This window comes from Coenobita brevimanus, chromosome 18, assembly GCF_032717465.1.
Source record: "Coenobita brevimanus isolate Jiangsu-jjx chromosome 18, ASM3271746v2, whole genome shotgun sequence".
Classification (NCBI taxonomy): domain Eukaryota; kingdom Metazoa; phylum Arthropoda; class Malacostraca; order Decapoda; family Coenobitidae; genus Coenobita; species Coenobita brevimanus.
This window is the reverse complement of record NC_136971.1, coordinates 13,888,844-13,907,696: the sequence shown is the minus strand read 5'-3', so window position 1 is coordinate 13,907,696 and position 18,853 is coordinate 13,888,844. Positions and strand designations below refer to the sequence as shown.

The 18,853-nt window shown below is 41.3% G+C and overlaps 1 protein-coding gene across 6 annotated transcripts in view; it reads right to left on the bottom strand.

Moving 5' to 3' along the window:
- The window catches only part of LOC145391500 (CUGBP Elav-like family member 4), an 884,867-nt gene that overhangs the window by 27,852 nt on the left and 838,162 nt on the right, over positions 1 to 18,853 (bottom strand). For 5 of the 6 annotated variants that reach the window (XM_080266122.1, XM_080266124.1, XM_080266123.1 and 2 more), the window contains one exon: positions 3,645 to 3,728. The exons of the other annotated variant lie outside the window; for it this stretch is intronic. In XM_080266122.1, coding sequence (XP_080122248.1) covers positions 3,645 to 3,728 — 84 coding nt within the window. The remainder of the gene's footprint in view (positions 1 to 3,644; positions 3,729 to 18,853) is intronic. 6 annotated transcript variants of the gene reach the window in all.

The window sequence follows — 18,853 nt, the reverse complement described above, 5'->3', positions numbered from 1 at the left end:
GCTAATCCCCATTTCTTAATTCCTCTACAGGATACAAAGTTTTCATACAGGTCACACCATAGAATTTTGTGGCAGCCTCTTCCAGGTTGTGTTCTGCTATCACAACTTTGAGGATGTGATAAGATACTGTATGACACAAATATGAATTGTGACATCACAAGACAGCAGCTGAAATATTGTACAGTACACTGTTGATTATCAAACACACTTGCTGGATACCATTTACATGTTGGAAAGGTGCTTAGGGTAATTTTAGTGGACATGTGAGAAAAAAAAAAGTTATTTTGGCCAAGCAGCCAGTAACAAGAGGGTCTTTATTATGATTTTTATATTTAGTACTTGTGTAATATCATTTTGGATGACCTGGTAACTTCCCAGAAGCAGTTAGCTACATTACTCAAGGTGCTCATATCTTACCTACTCCACGCTATATTATGATATTCATATATTTTCACCTATGCATTATACTTATTCCAGTAATTAGCATATAATTATGAACTTACAATCCACACTGCTGCAACTAAACAATATGCATCCAACCTTCATGTAATCCAGTAATGATGCAGAGGAAGTGCAGGAGCTTAGGGCTATGCTACTCACTCCACACACCTTATGCAAGAATGAATGGCTGCCCACTCCTTAGTGACATTATGTGAGTAAAATACTTCAACCACTTCTCAAATGTAGACCCTTATAGGCTACACCTGTTAGTGCCCTAATGCACCAGACCATCAGGCACCTAAAAATTGTATAAGGGCAATAGGACTACTGCACTACTCCAGTACACAGCACAATGGCCCAACTGTGGACTCCCGGAATGCAGCTGAGAATTGTCTCAAAAAGGTTAAAGTACTCAAGTGTGACAGACAAAGTTCAAATCTTTTAGCATCATTAAAATGTTTTTTCACTGATTACAATGGAGCTGGGTGATCTGCTTAAAGGATTTCTGATCATACAGTTCATGATATGAAACAGAAATCATATAATTGCTAGTTATAACATCAACTTCAAATGTTGTAGAAGCTACAAGGTTATTTGTAATATAAGCAATGCCTGGCAAGGTGGCCACACCCCTATTTGAATACCAGGTGGGAAGGGGGTTTCAATATCTTAAAAGTTGCACTCACATTCCAGGTTTTCTGCTTGCATCAGCTCAGTTTCCTTGATATATGACACTGCCAAACATAGAGATGATGCTTGAAGTAGAGTTCTATGGTGAAATGATAAATACAGTACAGTCAACCCTCATATAACGTGGTATAGTATAACATGGATTTGTACTTACATGGTCACCTATGGTGTGACCAAAAAATATATACCGCAGTCACAAACAGATATACTGTGGCAAGTTGTTGGGAGTCAGAGCTCAGACAGCCTGCTGAAAGTCAAATGTCGTGTGTGAGGACGTCAGGTGAGTGGTGTAACCGTGATTGGTTACACAACGTCACATCCATCTGTACACCCATTGGCCGCTGGGGGCATCCTCCCACCACATGCCCGTGTCTGAGGTAGCTACTCCCGTGGTACAGAGCATTGTTATCAGCACTGGCCAGCAGAGCCAATCAGGTTAGTGACCTACACTTTTTTATTAACGTCTAGGAACCTTTCTAATGTATTTTGAATAGCTTCCTCTGTACGAGTACCAGAGTAAATGTCAGTAGGGTGTTTTTTGGAGGGTCTGAGTGGGATCTGGGGTGAAAAGGGCAACTGTGGAAAATGTCCAGTCTAGGTTGGCCTTTTATAATGGAAGCACATGGAACATAATATGAAGAAATGTATAGCACGGCGTGTTGTCAGTCTATATTAACCATGTTATAGGAGGGATGACTGAAAATGATACCTAAATAATACATTAATGCTGGCTACATACTAGTTTATCATTTGCATACTTAATGTAACTTATAATTTTATCTATAAGTTTAATTTTGATTATTCAATCCACCCACTGTAGATGTGTGGATGGTATGGGATAATTCAGCCCTCAGGTGTATCATGCATCTTTGGTTTTTGAATTATATAAAAATGAACATTTGATTTAGTTAATGGCCAGTTAAAGGAGACTGTAGGATGTTAGATGTCATATAAACCATGGGTAATTATTCATTACTTATCAAATTTGAACACAACAAGTACTTAATCTGTAAGGATGATGAAGTGTGCAGTAAAGAAGTATATAGTAACAACACAATACAGAGTATATATATATATATATATATATATTTTTTTTTTTTTTCAGTTTTTTTAACACATTTCAATAGAAGTGGTACCTGCTGGAAACAAAAAATAAGAGGAAATTTGGCTTAATATGACCTAGCTGATATTCATTCTCAATTAAGCAATTACCTATACTGTACTTACAAAATGAATCTGCTCTTCATTATCACTTAAGTAGTTGCCTATACTTAAAATGAATAATAGCAGTCACAATGAAAACTATAACAGTAATGTACTGGAAGTGAAATATCAAACAGTGGCTTACTGGAAACGTCAAATTTGCATATACAGTAATGTTATTGTCAAACTAGTCTCCTATATGTTCAATAGGATTCTGAAGTATTACTAGCTTTTTTATTATTAAAACAATGAAGAACTTTTGAGTTTGGTCAAAAGTAAGAAATTATATTAGCTAAGATCTTTCTTTACTTACTCAGTCAATGTACTCTTATGATACAGTTTGTCTATATTATATGATGAAGTACTAGCAGGATAATACCAAACAAAGCTATATCTTGTACAATAGTCCACTTACACATGAGATTTCAAAATGTTCAAACTATCACACTTGACACTGAATACAAATATAATCAGCCAAATATCATTACTCCATATCTCAGGATTAAAAAAAAAATAAAAAATAATGCTAAGGTAACTGGGATCTACCTGCCAGACAAGCCCACACATGCTCCATCAATTCAAGCAGATACAAAACACAACATCAAGACAAACTATACAGTATAAGGTATCATACAATGTAAGGAATTTGCATTAAATGTAATAATGTAGTGGTATATTTTAGTGCTATATCTAACTCCAGAGTAAATGACTATTGTAAATAAAATATGAAAATTTTTTTCTGGAGTGTAAGAAGTGAAGAAACTGTATGTGCACTGACTACATAAAGTAACCCAAATTGTCAGGTGTGTTGGTATGGCTGACTGGAATGACACCCACCTGTCTAGCCAGGTAACAGATAAAATAAAAACCACTGGGAAAGAAAACACAATACAAAATACAGAAATGCAATGCTTTGATAGGCAGGGGCACAGAAAACAAGAGCATGCATATGATCATGCCTGAGGCATGCTAACACTTCACAATCAGGCAAAGGACACAGAAATGAATTTATACACCTCCCTCCCCCGGAGCCACACTCAGGAATGTTCCTTATCTAAACAACCTATCAGTAGAGTGAAAGAAGCATTTTACATAAAAATGTGTGAATGATCTCAAAGAGACACTAAAGGGCAGAATACTGGTAAAATATACAGGACCATGAACCTATTATACTCATAAATTTGACAAAAATAACAATGACTGAGGAGTTTTAATGTTATCACCAACTTTGGGCAGAAACACAACCTGACTACAGATGGAGTGTGACTGGAAGGGGAGGGTGGGGCTGGGAGGGTCAGGGTTGGGCTTACCTTCAACCTTGTTGTGGGGTATCGGGGCCAGCTGGGGCGAGGGCGGCTGAGCGTACTGGCCATACACGGGCGCAGGGTACACAGCTGTAAGAGGGTGGGGTGGACACTGTCAGCCACACACACACACACACACACACACACACACACACACACACACACACACACACACACACACACACACACACACACACACACACACACACACACACAAAGAAAACTGACAGCCTCCAGGTTCATATATATATATATATATATATATATATATGCACATACAGTCATACATACATATAAGAATACTGACAACCTCCAAGTTTCTACATACACACACATAATTACCACACACACACACACACACACACACACACACACACACACACACACACACACACACACACACAAATACTGACAACTCTCAGGTTCCTATGGACAAACACATGATCAGTTTCCACATATACCCAGGGAGATAAACAAGATACGGACATCCTCATATGCACAACTGAAGGAATTAAGTCACATTTACACAAAATTTCACTTTTAAACATATGAAGGAGTATGTACAGAATTGTATGCACTAAAACATTCTCTCAGAGACACGAAAATTGACTTAGAGTTACAAGAAAATGGTGACACTGCACACAACAGAACAACAGGCAGATCTACAAGAAAACCTTAATAGATCAGACTTTTTTTTTTTTTTTTCAGTGTTTTTACTTAAAGAGCACACCACACTGATGATGCATGTAAACAGGTAATTCCAGTCCCAAATCCCAACCCAAAATACTTGTTTTTCCTCACAATATCGCACTTTGCCCCCTCTCCATTACCTGATAAAGTACAGTACTTTATTCCTGAATCAGAAAACCCACTTTATAGGTGTACTACACATTGCATTTTATACATACATTATATATATTTACATGCAAGTGGAGGTGTTCACCATCCACTCACTCAATGTAGTGTTGCTTTGGGTGTCTGCCCTTTCCTCTCTTCCTTCCTTCCTCTTCTATCTTTTTTCCTTCATTCTTTCCTCTTCCTGCTGCCTACAGGTGACTTTACACTCCCTCTTCTGTCTTTCTTTCCTTCAATCTTTCCTCTTCCTTCTGTGTGTACGTGACTTTTCACTGAGTGACAAGCCAAATGGTTTCCTGTACACCAAGAAACCATTTACTGTACTATGCTGGGTGGTAACCATATAACCAAATTATGGCACCTGGTGGTTTAGTGGGCAATTAAGGTGCTCTAATCAAATTGAGCTGGTGTAGGTTTATATCCAAAGGGTGGCTGGAGTTTATTGCTCATGTAATGCCACTCAGGAATGAGTAAGGCTGGTCACTCATCTTAAATTTCAAGACCAACTTGCCTAGCCCTATGCTCCTATGCTCATCATGGCGCAACATAGGATTGGATGATGGACTGATGGATGGGTGTGTGTGTATATACATATACATATACATACATATATATATATATATATATATATATATATATATATATATATATATATATATATATATATATAGTAGAGAGAGAGAGAGAGAGAGAGAGAGAGAGAGAATGTATGGATACAGCAGCCTGGAGGCAGTTCTGACAGGGCCATTGCCTGTGTACGAATACCCAGGAGGGAGCAAAGTATACATGATGATAACTTTTGTTTCCATATTTCCTGCACATATATACACACGATAAACACTTTACAGAAAAATAAAACTTGCCTAAAATCACCTAAACTGCAAGCCAAATGATGTTAGGTAACTAAGCAACAGATGCTACATCTCCACCACTATCAAAGCACTAAACTGCAAAACAGTAAACTTTTCATCTTGATACAACACATTAGGTATCTCTTCAGCCTTCACTGAGGGATCAAGGGTTGGTTGGCTACAGCTGGTCAATCTTATCAACAATGTTAGGAGTCTATTACAGTTATGAAACACACACACACACACACACACACACACACACACACACACACACAGAGGCCACCTCTACAACACTGACATTTCACTACAGCACCACAATAAACACTTCTTTTTGACAAAAGAAAGCATCAACAATGGTATGTCAGCTCAATACTCCAATCATTATATTTTCATGGAAATCTCTACACTGAACCTAAATACTTAGTAAATACTTCCTGATAATGATGCATGCTATATCAAAGGGCCTGTGCATTACTCTGGGGTTTAAGACAGTATTGCACCCTGACTGGCACCACAACATCAAATGTCACTGTTGCCAAACACAGGTTTTAAGACAGTCCTGTATGCTGACTCACACCACAGCATCAAACATCATTGTTGCCATACACATACAGTACACATACTGAAAGGTAGTCTTCAATGCTTGCATGATCAACATTGTTTACCTTAAGACTGCTTTCCTAGCTGGACTGTCTCCTGCTGAACTGCAGCCAAATCACCTAACCTTGAAGTCTCCATGGAAGACAATCTCATGCTTCCTCTGTCTGTCAGGAGGAGTTATGCCTTTCACATTCAGATCTAGGCAGTGCTTCACCCAGTTCTCTCACACAATCGCCACTCTCTAAGCCCACTTCATCTCTCCTGTATGCTTCCCCTCACGTACACTCAATGCCCAAATATGCTTGATTCTTCACACAGTTACCAGTATTCCTCAGTGGGACACTCACACGATTCTCATTTCACTAAGCTCAAACCTGCAGTCATTATCCTCATTCACTGCCCAAGCTTCACTACCACACACACACACACACACACAAAATCTCACTGCTCATACAACGCATAACCTACAACTCTCTCTCATATGTAGAGAGAGAGAGAGAGAGAGAAAGAGAGAGAGAGAGAGAGAGAGAGAGAAAGAGAGAGAGAGAGAGAGAGAGAGAGATTCCCTTCACTGTCCACTGGGACTTCAGCTTTCTTAACTTCTTCCAACCATCTCTGGTTCTCATGTTTAAATTAGTTTCTTTATCACATCCCAGGCTAATCATACCCCCCATGCAGCAAAACTCACTGACAAAACTCTTGAGCCACATTTCCACCATCAAATCTTCTCCAGACTTAGCTGAATCAAATAATCTCTTTTGCACAAGGCATACTGGCTATACCTTGTAATATGCCTTGTACACTATAACCTCTCTCATATACTCACACCTCCATAAACATCACACAGAACTGAATTACAATCCATTTTCCTGCATGACACAAGACCACTGACCACTCTACCAATAAGCCAATGCAGTAATAGTAACTTTTTTCTTCCTCAAGTCTACTCTCAAACTTCTCATCTGGAAGCCTTCCACTTAATACCTAAATTTCTCCTCAGCACCTACCTTGCTAACAGTAATCAGAATACAGTAAAACCAAGACATAACATCCCAAGAAAGACAAGAGCTCAAAGTGGACCCCTGATATACACCAACCATTACTAGCTTTTTCACACAAAGTTCCATGTTCATTCTAGAACAATCATATATTTTCATTACAATGCCTAACTGTTACTTTTCCAGCTTCTCACTGCCTATTATGCAACTTCTTTTGGAATCCATTCAAAAAGCACTTTCCCCCACATCTAAAACTAGGTAAACTTTTCTTTTTTCCAAGGAACTTATCAACATAAATTAAAAAATGCATCTCATTTTGACTATCCTTAATCATGCTCTCTTAGGTCCTTTCAGTAACTTTTATCATCTTGTTTAACTAACCCCTAAGGTTACCACACTCCAGTGCATCTCACACTCTTTTGCTAACCATTAAGCATGGAGTCCACTTTTCCAGTTGCATCAGTTTAGTTATTTTAACACCTAGGCTACACCAGAAACTTTCAGTAATTCAGCAATTACCCCAGAGCTAACAGATACCTTCCTTAGACCATATCAGACACTTTCAATAATTCAGCAAGTACCCCAAAGCTAACAGATACCTTGCCCCATTGCATTTTATCTTTTTCCTTCTTCACACTATCACAATACATCAGAGGCAGCAGAACCTAGTCCAGTGTTGCTGGATACATCTTAATCAAACTCCAAAACTGGCTGTCTGTTAAAATGTTCCCTTTCAGCATTCCAATTTTTCTACTTCCCAAAACCATATGTAAATAATTTTCATACAGTTGATCAATTATAACTTTACTTGCCTAGCTATACTGAACACCTTATTTTAACGACCCATGCTTTTCAGGCTGTTCACAAAACTAACAATGTCATCTTTTTAAATCACTATATTTCCTTTCTGAATCTGTCCTTAGCAATTAGATTAGATACAGTCATCGCTCATTTTTTTGCAGCTTCATCTTTGCATGCTCTGGCTTTTCATGGGGTCCAGCAATCACCTGAATGGGCCAAAGAAGGGCCTACACACAGATGGTAGCAACAAGTTTCCCCTGTGATGCTTTGTTCTTTCATGCACAGTCACCCAGCACAGCCTACACTCCCCCTACTCCAGGCAAGCAGCTGAAGCATGAACAGTATTTGCCTCATGGAAGATGGACACCCCTGCCCTGCATAGTCCTGGGCCACCTTTCAGCAAGTTGTAGCAACATTACCCCACCAAGAAGGCAATAGGTGGACAAGGTTACCATTGTCCCAAGAGGTACTACCATGGAAGTGACATGGAGCCTAAGTCCAGTAGCTGGTTTTGCATAACACTTCCAGGCAGGGAACTCAACCACATTTACCAGGCAGTCTAAGTCTGGGCTAGGACTACTATCCGTACATATCTATACACAGCTAATCCTCTTGGGATGCCTCCTCCTTTATCCCTGCACCTTGTCATGTAAAAGAACCCTGTTTTGATCCTGGCAAGATGCTGTTTTCCACAGAAAGGTGGCTACTTGGTTACGGTTGCTGGGTCTGCTCAGCCAGACAGACTCGATTAGAGCAACAACAACAACTCCTACCCCTTATCTGGAACACACTTCCTGTCTCCCCATGTGTCTCATCACTGTCTATAAAAGTGTGCCTCTCTCCTGTATGATGTTCTGCACATGTACGCTCCCATCTCCCTCACTCCAAAGCCCCACAGTGGCTGCCACCTTGTTGACTTGCCTCGGACTCTGGTCCATGACTCCCCACCTGTTCCCCATGTGATACTGTACCGTAGTATTGAATTAGTGCTTATTCTACAACATGTGTCCTAAGTAAGCAGCTGCCTTTGCCACTTCTAGCACTCTTAAGCACCAGAGGGAGATGATAACCCTTGAATAAAAAGTTGAAGTGTTGAATAAGTGTGAAGAGGGAATGTCCTGCACTTCAATCGGCTGCATGTTTGACGTCAATGAGAGTGCTGTGGGAGATGTAAAGAAGAATGAGAAGGCTTTTCATGATGCTGTACATGCTAATGCCCCATGCTAAGGCAGCAACAGTGGTGAAAGATAAGGCCACTGTGAGGAGAATGTGCTTTATTTGTGAATGGATGATCAGACCTGCAATGAAGCTGCTATAGAGAGGAGTATCATATAGGAGAAGGCTAAGTCTCTCTATATGTATTTTTAAGGCCCGAGCCTCCAATCTTGATGCTCCTAGCACCAATACAGCCTCCCCCTCCCCCCATTCTGGTTCTGAGTTCAATGCCAGTAAGGGCTGGTTTGAGAGGCTCAAGTGGTGGTTCTTCCAAAAGAAATATGAAACTACAGCAGTACAGTTTTCTTAGAAGTAAAGTTAGCAAAGGAGGAGAAGGGGTGCAGCCATAGGCAGGTGTGAAATAAAAAAAAATAATAATAATAATGCCCATGGGATCTTTCATGGCCCAGTAGGAACGTGGGGCACCAGGCTTTAAGACCATGAAGGACTGCTGCACCCTGATGGTGTTCAGTAATGATGCAGGGTATATGATAAAGCCATGGAGTATGTGCAAGTCATCATCATCATCATCATGGTCATCCTCTGGGCAGATCATCTTCCAGGAGGCAGATGTAAGTACCCTCAGTACAGTACATTATTTTACAAATCTGTTGTGTACAGCCAAAGTAATATTGTGGTTTATCCATAGTCTCACTAAGTATAATACTGTGTTAATGAACAGTACAGAGCCCTCAAGAACAATTTCTTGAGAGTTACTCATGTAACATGCGGCTGGACAAGAGGACCACCAAGACATAAAGTAACTTGGTGGTGGGATGAGGGTGTAGAAGCTGCAATTAAGGAGAAAAGAAGGCTTTTCCGGGAATGGAAGAAGGGTGGTAGCAAAGAGGAATATTTGGCTGCTAAGCGTAGGGCTAGAAGAGAGGTATACAGGGCAAAGTCTGAGTCACAGAGACAATTACTTGATAACCTAAATCATGGGGAAAGGAAAAATATATTTAGGGTGGCAGGTCAGGTGAAGAGGGATAATCGGGATATCATAGGTGAGCAGTGTGTGAAGAATGATGAAGGAAGGGTAGTGGTGAACAATGAGGATATTAAAGATGCATGGAGAGAGCATTATAACCGGTTGTTGAATGAGGAGTTTGACTGGGACAGGGAAGGTTTGGAGCCAGCAGATCCAGTGTCTGGCCCTTGGCCTTTGATTGATACTGCTATTGTGAGTGAGGCAATAGGCAGGATGAGGGTGGGGAAGGCAGCAGGTGTGTCTGGGTTGACTGCCGAAATGTTGAAGGCCTCAGGCGATATACGGGTGAGTTTAGTCACTGACCTGATAAACAGGATTATTTATGAGTGTGTTGTCCCAGATGATTGGCTGAAGGGTATAATTGTAAATGTGTATAAAGGGAAGGGTGATGCCCTGGAAAGAGGAAATTATAGAGGTATAAAGCTTTTAGATCAGATAATGAAGGTAATGAAGAGAGTTTTAGAAGGTATGATTAGAGAAAGAGTGAATATTGATGAGATGCAGTTTGGGTTTATGCCAGGTAGGGGGACCACTGATGCCATATTCATTGTTCGACAGCTTCAGGAAAAATATATTGGTAGGAGAAGGGATCTTTATTTTGTTTTTGTTGATTTGGAAAAGGCCTTTGACAGAGTCCCTAGAGAGGTGGTGAAGTGGGCAATGAGAAAGCTAGGCTTGGAGGAGTGGCTGGTTAGGGTGGTTATGGCCATGTATGTGGGTGCTCACACCCAGGTGAGAGTGAATGGAGATTTGAGTGATGAGTTTTCCGTGAATGTTGGTGTGCATCAGGGGTGTCTTGAGTCCCATGTTGTTTAACATGGTACATGAAGCCCTTTCACGTGACTTTAGAAACGGACTCCCGTGGGAGTTGTTGTATGCTGATGATTTGGTGTTGATTGCAGAGAATGAAAGGGAGGCGGAGGAAAGGTTTAGGAAGTGGAGAGATGGTATGGGGCAAAAGGGTTTAAGGGTAAATGCAGATAAAACAAAAGTGATGATATCTAGGGTTGGTGGCGGTACTGTCAAAGACGAGGGAGAGTGGCCATGTGCTGTTTGCCACAAGGGCGTGGGAAGTAATTCCATCTTGTGTGGTGTGTGTGATAAATGGGTGCATAGGAGATGTAGTGGTATCAGAGGTAGACTGCGAGATAATGCTGATTTTATGTGTATGGCGTGCCGGGGTGAGCAGGTGGAGATTGTCAGGCGTGAAAGGATTGAACTTGCTGGTGAATCTCTTGAGTGTGTGGAAGAGTTTTTTTATTTGGGAGACATGTTGTGTGATGGAGGTGGGGCTCGAGCTAGCTCTGTGGCTAGGGTGAGAAGTGGTTGGAAGAAGTTCAGGGAGCTCTTGCCTCTCCTGACATTGAGAGGGCTCTCCCTACGTGCTAAGGGGTCTTTGTATGCAGCATGTGTTAGGAGTGTAATGCTGTATGGCAGTGAGACCTGGGCAGTGAAGGAGGAAGATATTCGCCGGCTCAGATTACAGAAATGACAATGATTAGGTGGATGTGCAGTGCGTCCCTGCGTCCAAGGCCTGGAGGGGCTGGGTTTACAATGGAAGAGTTGAGAGGTAGGATGGGACTGGAGTGTATTGGTGTTGTGATGAGGAGAGGTAGATTGAGGTGGTTTGGACATGTGGAGAGGATGGGGGATGATAATTGATTGAGAAAGATGAGAAGTGTTAATATTGGGGGTGGGGTTGTGAGGGGTAGACTGAGAAAGACATGGGATGAGGTCATTAAGTGTGACCTTAGGGTTAAGGGACTGAACAGGGAGGCTGCAATGGATTGTGCAGCATGGAGAGCCGCCATTAGGTGACCAAGGCCGACACATGCAAGCATGTTGGAGCCTTTAAAAACGAAAACGAAAACAAAAATGAAAACGTTAGTTAACACTCTCAAGTTACATTTTAAACAAGCAGATTCTGGCATTTGTTGATGTTGAGGGGCATCACAAAGGGGTTTTAAGGCTACCATGTAGTTAAATTATGGCTCTGCAAGGGCTCTGTGGGCCATGAGGGATAGTTATACTGTAGATAGTTGCAAGAATTCACTACTGGTATTTGTAGGATTTCTTGTTCTCAAACTTCCAGGAATAATGAGGGATGACTGCGCAGTTCCTTACTGCCATCCCATTTCTCAGCCTTGAATAGATATGATATCTAGGGCTGGGTGTGGTGCTGTCAAAGCAGAGGGAGTGTGGCCATGGGTGGTTTGCCACAAGGATGTGGGAAGTAACTCCATCTTGTGCAGTATTTGTGATCAGTGGATGCATAAGAGATGTAGTGGTATAAGTGGCAGACTGCAAGATAATGTTGATTTTGTATGTGTAGTATGATGGAGAGAGCATGTAGAGACTGTTAGGTGTGAATGAACTGATCTTGATTGTGTCTCGTGAGTGTGTGGATGAGTTTATTTATTTGGGGGACATGTTATGTGCTGGAGATGGGGCTGGAGCTAGCTCAATGGCTGGTAAGGAGTGGCTGGAGGAAGTTCAGGGAGTTCTTGGCTCTCCTGATATTGAGAGGGATCTCCTATGCTAGGGATCTTTGTATGCGGCATATGACAGGAGTGTAATGCTTTATGGTAGTGAGACCTGGGCAGTACAAGAAGGGTATATTTGTATGCTCAAAACATACAAAAATGACAATAAAAACTGTAGGTAGATGTAGTGCATCCTTGAATGCAAGACCTGAGGGGTCTAAGATTATGAATGACGAGTTGAGAAGAAGGATGGGACTGGATTGTATTGGTGCTGAGATAGCGAGGGGTAGATTGGGATGGTTTGGGAATGCTGAGAGGATGGAGGATGACAAATGGGTGCAGACAGTGAGAAGTGTGAATGTCAGGGGTAGGGTTGCGAGAGGCATACTCACAGAGACCTGGGACAAGGTTATAGAGTGTGACCTCAAGATTAAGGGACTGAATAGGAAGGCTGTCATAGATCAAGCAGCATGGACAGCTGCCACTAGGTGACCAAGGCAGACACATGCAAGCATGATGGAGACTTTATAAATGATATGGACGATACGATGAAATGCTAATTATCTGAGTCATATTATAAACCAAATACACCTAATGATCTAATATAGCATGACTCTTTCATATGAACTGCATAATGTGCAGTACACCTCAGTGAGGGAAGTCAGTGGGGTCCTCATTTAAGTTTGTTTGCAGTCCAGATCTGGACTGCAGTTCATCATTTGGGTAACACTGCAGTAGACCCTCCACTTGTTCTGAATCATCTTGCATGGATTCTCCTTGCACAACTGAAAAGTCACCACCAAGGATGTCTCTTATGTGGAAAAAGCATCCCAGCTGCATGGTGGTGCTCAGGAGAGGGATCCCTGATGGTTGCAACCACTCAAATGGTAAGTGTTTCCCACTTTTTTATTTCTTTAAGCCTTCTTATGTCAATCTCTCATGTCTGCTTTACCTCTATCCAGTAGGCCTTGCCCTTATGAAGCTTTATTTGTGGTCCAGCTGGAGCAGGGTCTTATCAGGCAAGTTGCAGTCAGGTTGGAGGGTTGGTTAACACACACACTAAATGTATGTACAGTATTGGGATATGGATCTCCATGTGACCGGGCTCTGAGTGTGTGGTACCCCAGGTAAACACTTTCCCATGTTATCAAGGGGGGGGGGGGAGGAACTGTATTGTGTCTAAGTGGTCTTCCTTGTTCTGACACACAGTTTCTGTATTACATCTACAAGACCACATTTTAGCATATCTCCAGTGGTTCTTTATGCCACCTCACTGTTACCTGCAGTCTCTTCCACTCTGCAGATCTAACCCTAAAATGCATCTTCAACATTCTGATTCCTCAGCTTCTTTCAATTTTCTAGTCCCTACTTCTTTGCAGACCATGTTGCACACACACATGCATGCAAGCATGCACACAACGTGCACACATGCACATGCATGTGCACGCACACACACACACACACACACACACACACACACACACACACACACACACACACACACACACACACACACACACACAGGTCGCCGAATTAATCGCCGAACAAGTGGCGTAAAGGAACCCAGCCTATTGTGATTATGAAAATGAATACATGAATGGTGGTCCCGTCTGGTAATAGTGAAAAAAGTGCAGATTCTGGTCCAACAAGAGTTATGGATCAGAAATTGAGGAAGTGGTACCAACGGAGAGAGGGAGAGAAGAGGAAATAAAGAACAGTGAAAAAAGTTGGAAAGTGGCATATACTAATGTTGACGGTTTAGTATCGGCAAGGTAGAAATCAACGATTACTTGAGGATTCACGAACCGTATATCATGTGCTTTATAGAGACCAAGTTTAGAGAGGATATTGACATCCACATGGGAGATGGCAAATACAAATTGCGGAGAAGAGACAGAGAAGAAAAAATTGGAGGAGGAGTGATGGTAGCAGTGAAGAACAACATCAGTGTGGAAAATGTGGAACTGGGAAAGGGTAAGGCCGAAGCGATAAATAAGAAACTAGAAACCGGAGAGAATGGCAAGAGACATCGCAGTGGTATATGTTCCCCCTAAGACAAGGGCATGGAAGGACGATGAATATCAGATGTTGTCAGATACGGTTATCTATCTCAAGAAAGTGATTGAGAGAAGCAGTAACATAATTATGATGGGGGATTTCACCTGTAAAGAGGTGAACTGGGAGGAATGGGACTCGGGAAGCAATGAAGATTCATGGGGCACTATATTGTTAAATATTGCAATGAGTAATGTAATGATCCAATGGGTCAAAGAGGAGACTAGATTCAGAGGAGACGACATGCCAGCAAGATTAGATTTACTGCTAACTAACCTGATATAGTTGAAAATTTAAAATATCAGTGTCCTATAGGAAAAAGTGATTAAGTGGTCATTGAGTTTCAGATGATAAAAGAGAACGTGGTGCCAAGAGATGAGTTTTATAGACAGGGAAGATACAACTATGGGAAAGCAAACTTTACAGGATTGAGGAAATTTTTCGATAATGTGGACTGGAGAAAATTCAGAGAAACAAAAGAGACGCAGAGGAGGTGGGATATCTTTCTAAATATCTATAATTCGGGAGTGGAGAAACTTGTTCCAAGAGTAAGTAGGAAAGTAAACAGGAAAAAGGATTGGTTCAACAGAAGGTGCATGACAGCAAAAAAAGAAAGGGACATGGCATGGAACAAATGGAGAAAGAGAGGTAATAATAAATCAAAGGAAGAATATAAAAGAACTAGAAATGAAAATACAAGAATACGCAGAGAGGAAGAGAGAAACTTTGAAAAAGGTATAATTGACGTATGTAGAGAAGAACCCAAATTGTTTTATAGATTTGTTAATGGCAAATTGAAACAAAATGAAGGAATCGCCCAACTGAAAGTAGAAGGAGAGGTCTATAAAGAAGCAGCAATGCAAGCTGAAATAATGAACAAATGTTTCCAATCAGTTTTCACTAAAGAAAGGGACTTTGTGGAGGGGGAGGGTGTGACTAGAAATGTAGTGATAAAAGACATTATAGTGGAAGTGCAGGAAGTGTATAAATTACTGGAAACTCAAGATGTAAGGAAAGCCCCAGGACCAGATGGAATCTCTACCTGGGCACTGAAAGAGTGCAGAGAACAACTGGAAGATAAGATTCACAATTTAATTGTGTGTTCTCTGGAAAAAGGGAAAGTGCCTCGGGAATGGAAGATGGCCAATGTGGTACCAATTTATAAGGGAGGATACAAGGATGAACCCCTGAATTATAGACCAGTGTCCCTGACCAGCATAGTTGCAAAATTATGTGAGAGAATCCTGAAAGACAGATGGATAAAATATCTGGAGGAGATGAACATTTTGGCAGTGAGCCAGTTTGGATTCAGAAGTGGAAGGTCATGTGTTTCCAACCTGCTGATCTTTTACTCAAGAGTGATTGACATGTTACAGAAGAGAGACAGCTGGGTGGATTGTGTGTATCTAGATCTGGAGGAAGCCTTTGACAAGGTACCCCACAAGCGACTAATGTGGAAATTGGAACACATAGGAGGACTGAAGGGAAACGTCCTGGAGTGGATGTGTGACATCGTGAGAGACAGACAAATGAGGACAATAATAAAGGACAAGATGTCCAGATGGAGGGAAGTAACAAGTGGAGTCCCACAGGGCTCGGTGTTAATGCCAGTAATGTTCCTGATTTATATAAATGATATGGTAGGTGGAGTGAACAGTTAAGCAAGTCTGTTAGCTAATGATGCAAAGATCTTGACGAGAGTAGAAGTCGAGGAAGACTGTCAAATGCTGCAGGGAGACCTGAATAGGATCCAAGGCTGGAGTCAGATGTGGGAAATGAAATTTAAAGCAAAAAAAATGTAAATTATTGGAAATGCGTAAGAGTATCAAGAGGCCATCATTGAATTATACGATGGGCAATGAACTAATCAAAAAAGTGAGAGAAGAAAAAGATTTGGGAGTGCTGGTCCAGGATAGTTTGTCACCGGAAAAACACATTAACAAGATAGTTAGTGAGACGTACAATCTCTTGACTAACATACGAGTGACATTCCATTACATGGATGAGGAAATGATGAAAAAATTGATAGTGGCCATGATCTGCCCCAGATTGGAATATGCAGCAGTAGTGTGGTCCCCACACAAGAAGAAAGATATAAATAAGATCGAGAGAATACAAAGAACAGCAACCAAGATGGTCCCCAGCCTGACAGATATGTCTTACGGAGAGAGGCTGGAAAAGCTGGACCTGCCTAAACTAATGGAAAGGAGAGAAAGGGGAGACATGATTGCAGTGTTCAGGGCCATGATGGGAATAGACAGAATTGATAAAAATGATCTGTTTGTATAGGATGAGAGAGTAACAAGAGGACATGGAATGAAACTGAAAAAGCCAAGTTATTTGAAGGATATCAAGAAATACAACTTTCCATATAGACACATGGACCTGTGGAACAGCCTGGACAAAGAGATCGTCCAGTCTAAAAACTTACACAAGTTCAAAGCAAAATTTGACTTAATGAGAAAATAGAGACGGGACCCCATGAGCGTAGCTCATTTCTTTTATATCACAACTAGGTAAATACACACACACACACACACACACACACACACACTCTGGATGGAGGGAAGTAACATGTGGAGTCCCACAGGGCTCGGTGTTAGCCCCAGTACTGTTCCTGATTTACGTAAATGATATGGCAGATGGAATGAACAGTTATGCAATTCTGTTGCTGATGATGCAAAGATCTTGAGGACAGTAGAAGTCGAGGAAGACTGTAAAATGCTACAGGAAGACCTGGATAGGATTCATGATTGAAGCCAGATGTGGGAAATGAAATGCAATGCTAAAAAATGTAAAATATTGGAAATGGGTAAAAGTACCAAGAGGTAATCAATTAATTATTTGATGGGTAATGAACCAACCACAAAAACAGGAGAAGAGAAAGATTTGGGAGTGCTGGTCCAGGATAGTTAGTCACTAGAAAAACACATTAACAAGATAGTTAGATGTACAATCTCTTGACTAACATAAGAGGGGCATTCCATTACATGGATGAGGAGATGTTGAAAAAACTGATAGTGGCCATGATCCACCCCAGGTTGGGATATGCAGCAGTAGTGTGGTCCCCACACAAAAAGAATGATATAAACAAGATTGAGAGAATATAAAGAACAGCAACCAATATGGTCCCTAGCCTGGCAGATCTATCATACAGAGAGAGGCTGGAATAGCTGGATCTCCCTTCCCTAGAAGAAAGGAGAGAGAGGGGTGACATGATTGTGGTGCTCAGGTTTGCATGGGATGGGAGAGTAAAAAGAGGACATGGAAGGAAATTGAAAAAGCCAAGTTGCTTCAAGGATATCAAGAAATATAGCTTTCCACAAGTGCTCGTGGGCCCTTCGGGCCCCTCGCATTTGCTCCTGCGGAGGGCTCTTGCGTTTATGTGCTGTTCTAGTGTAACGTTATCACTTGAATTTTTTGCAGCTAACCAACTGGTCATGTTATTTGCAGCTTCGGGAATGGAACCCAAGTTGTCCGAACGCAAGTCCAAAATACTTTAGTTGTACCTGTGGACAGAAAATTCTATGGTGATCCTATGCCGGGCACCTGGAGCAGCATTTTTTGGTCAAAATGTGATCACTCATTAAATATAGTAAAAGTTTTTCAATCGTGATGGGACCAAGTTTTTTCACATCAGCAAATTTTTTGCGATTTCTGTGCCAATTTTGGTGAGATTTGAATGTGTAGTTTCGGCTGCCCAAAATACACACACACACACACACACACAAACACACAGCTACTGCTATAGTATATTAGATATAGATGCACAGACCTGTGGAATAGCCTGGACAAAGAGATTGTCCAGTCTAAAAACGTAAACGAGTTCAAAGCAAAATTTGACTTACTGAGAAAAAGAGACGGGACCCCATGAGCATAGCTCATTTCCTGTATATCACAACTAGGTAAACACACACACACACACACACACACACACACACACACACACACACACACACACACACACACACACACACACACACACACACACACACACACACACACACACGGCAGTAATCAGCTCGCTTGGTCTAACAGGAAAAAATTCCACTATTACAAACAATAAGTACAATATATGCAAATACACAAACTATGAATGAAGGCACACTTAGAAATCATATGCACATGAAAAGTACAAATGACTGAGAAAGTGTGCTCCCTCAAAGTGTCATCCCCTATAACCATGCCACCTCTAAAACCACTGAGGCTAAACAAAAGATCGATCAACAATCAAATACCTGCAGAGATAGCAGCTGCCAGCTGCCCTAAGACATGACCTCTCAATCAACACATCCCACACTTTCAAGGGGACCATTCATCACCACAGGAGGGGGAGCTTCTCTTCATCAGAGCATGTCTGATACAGTCT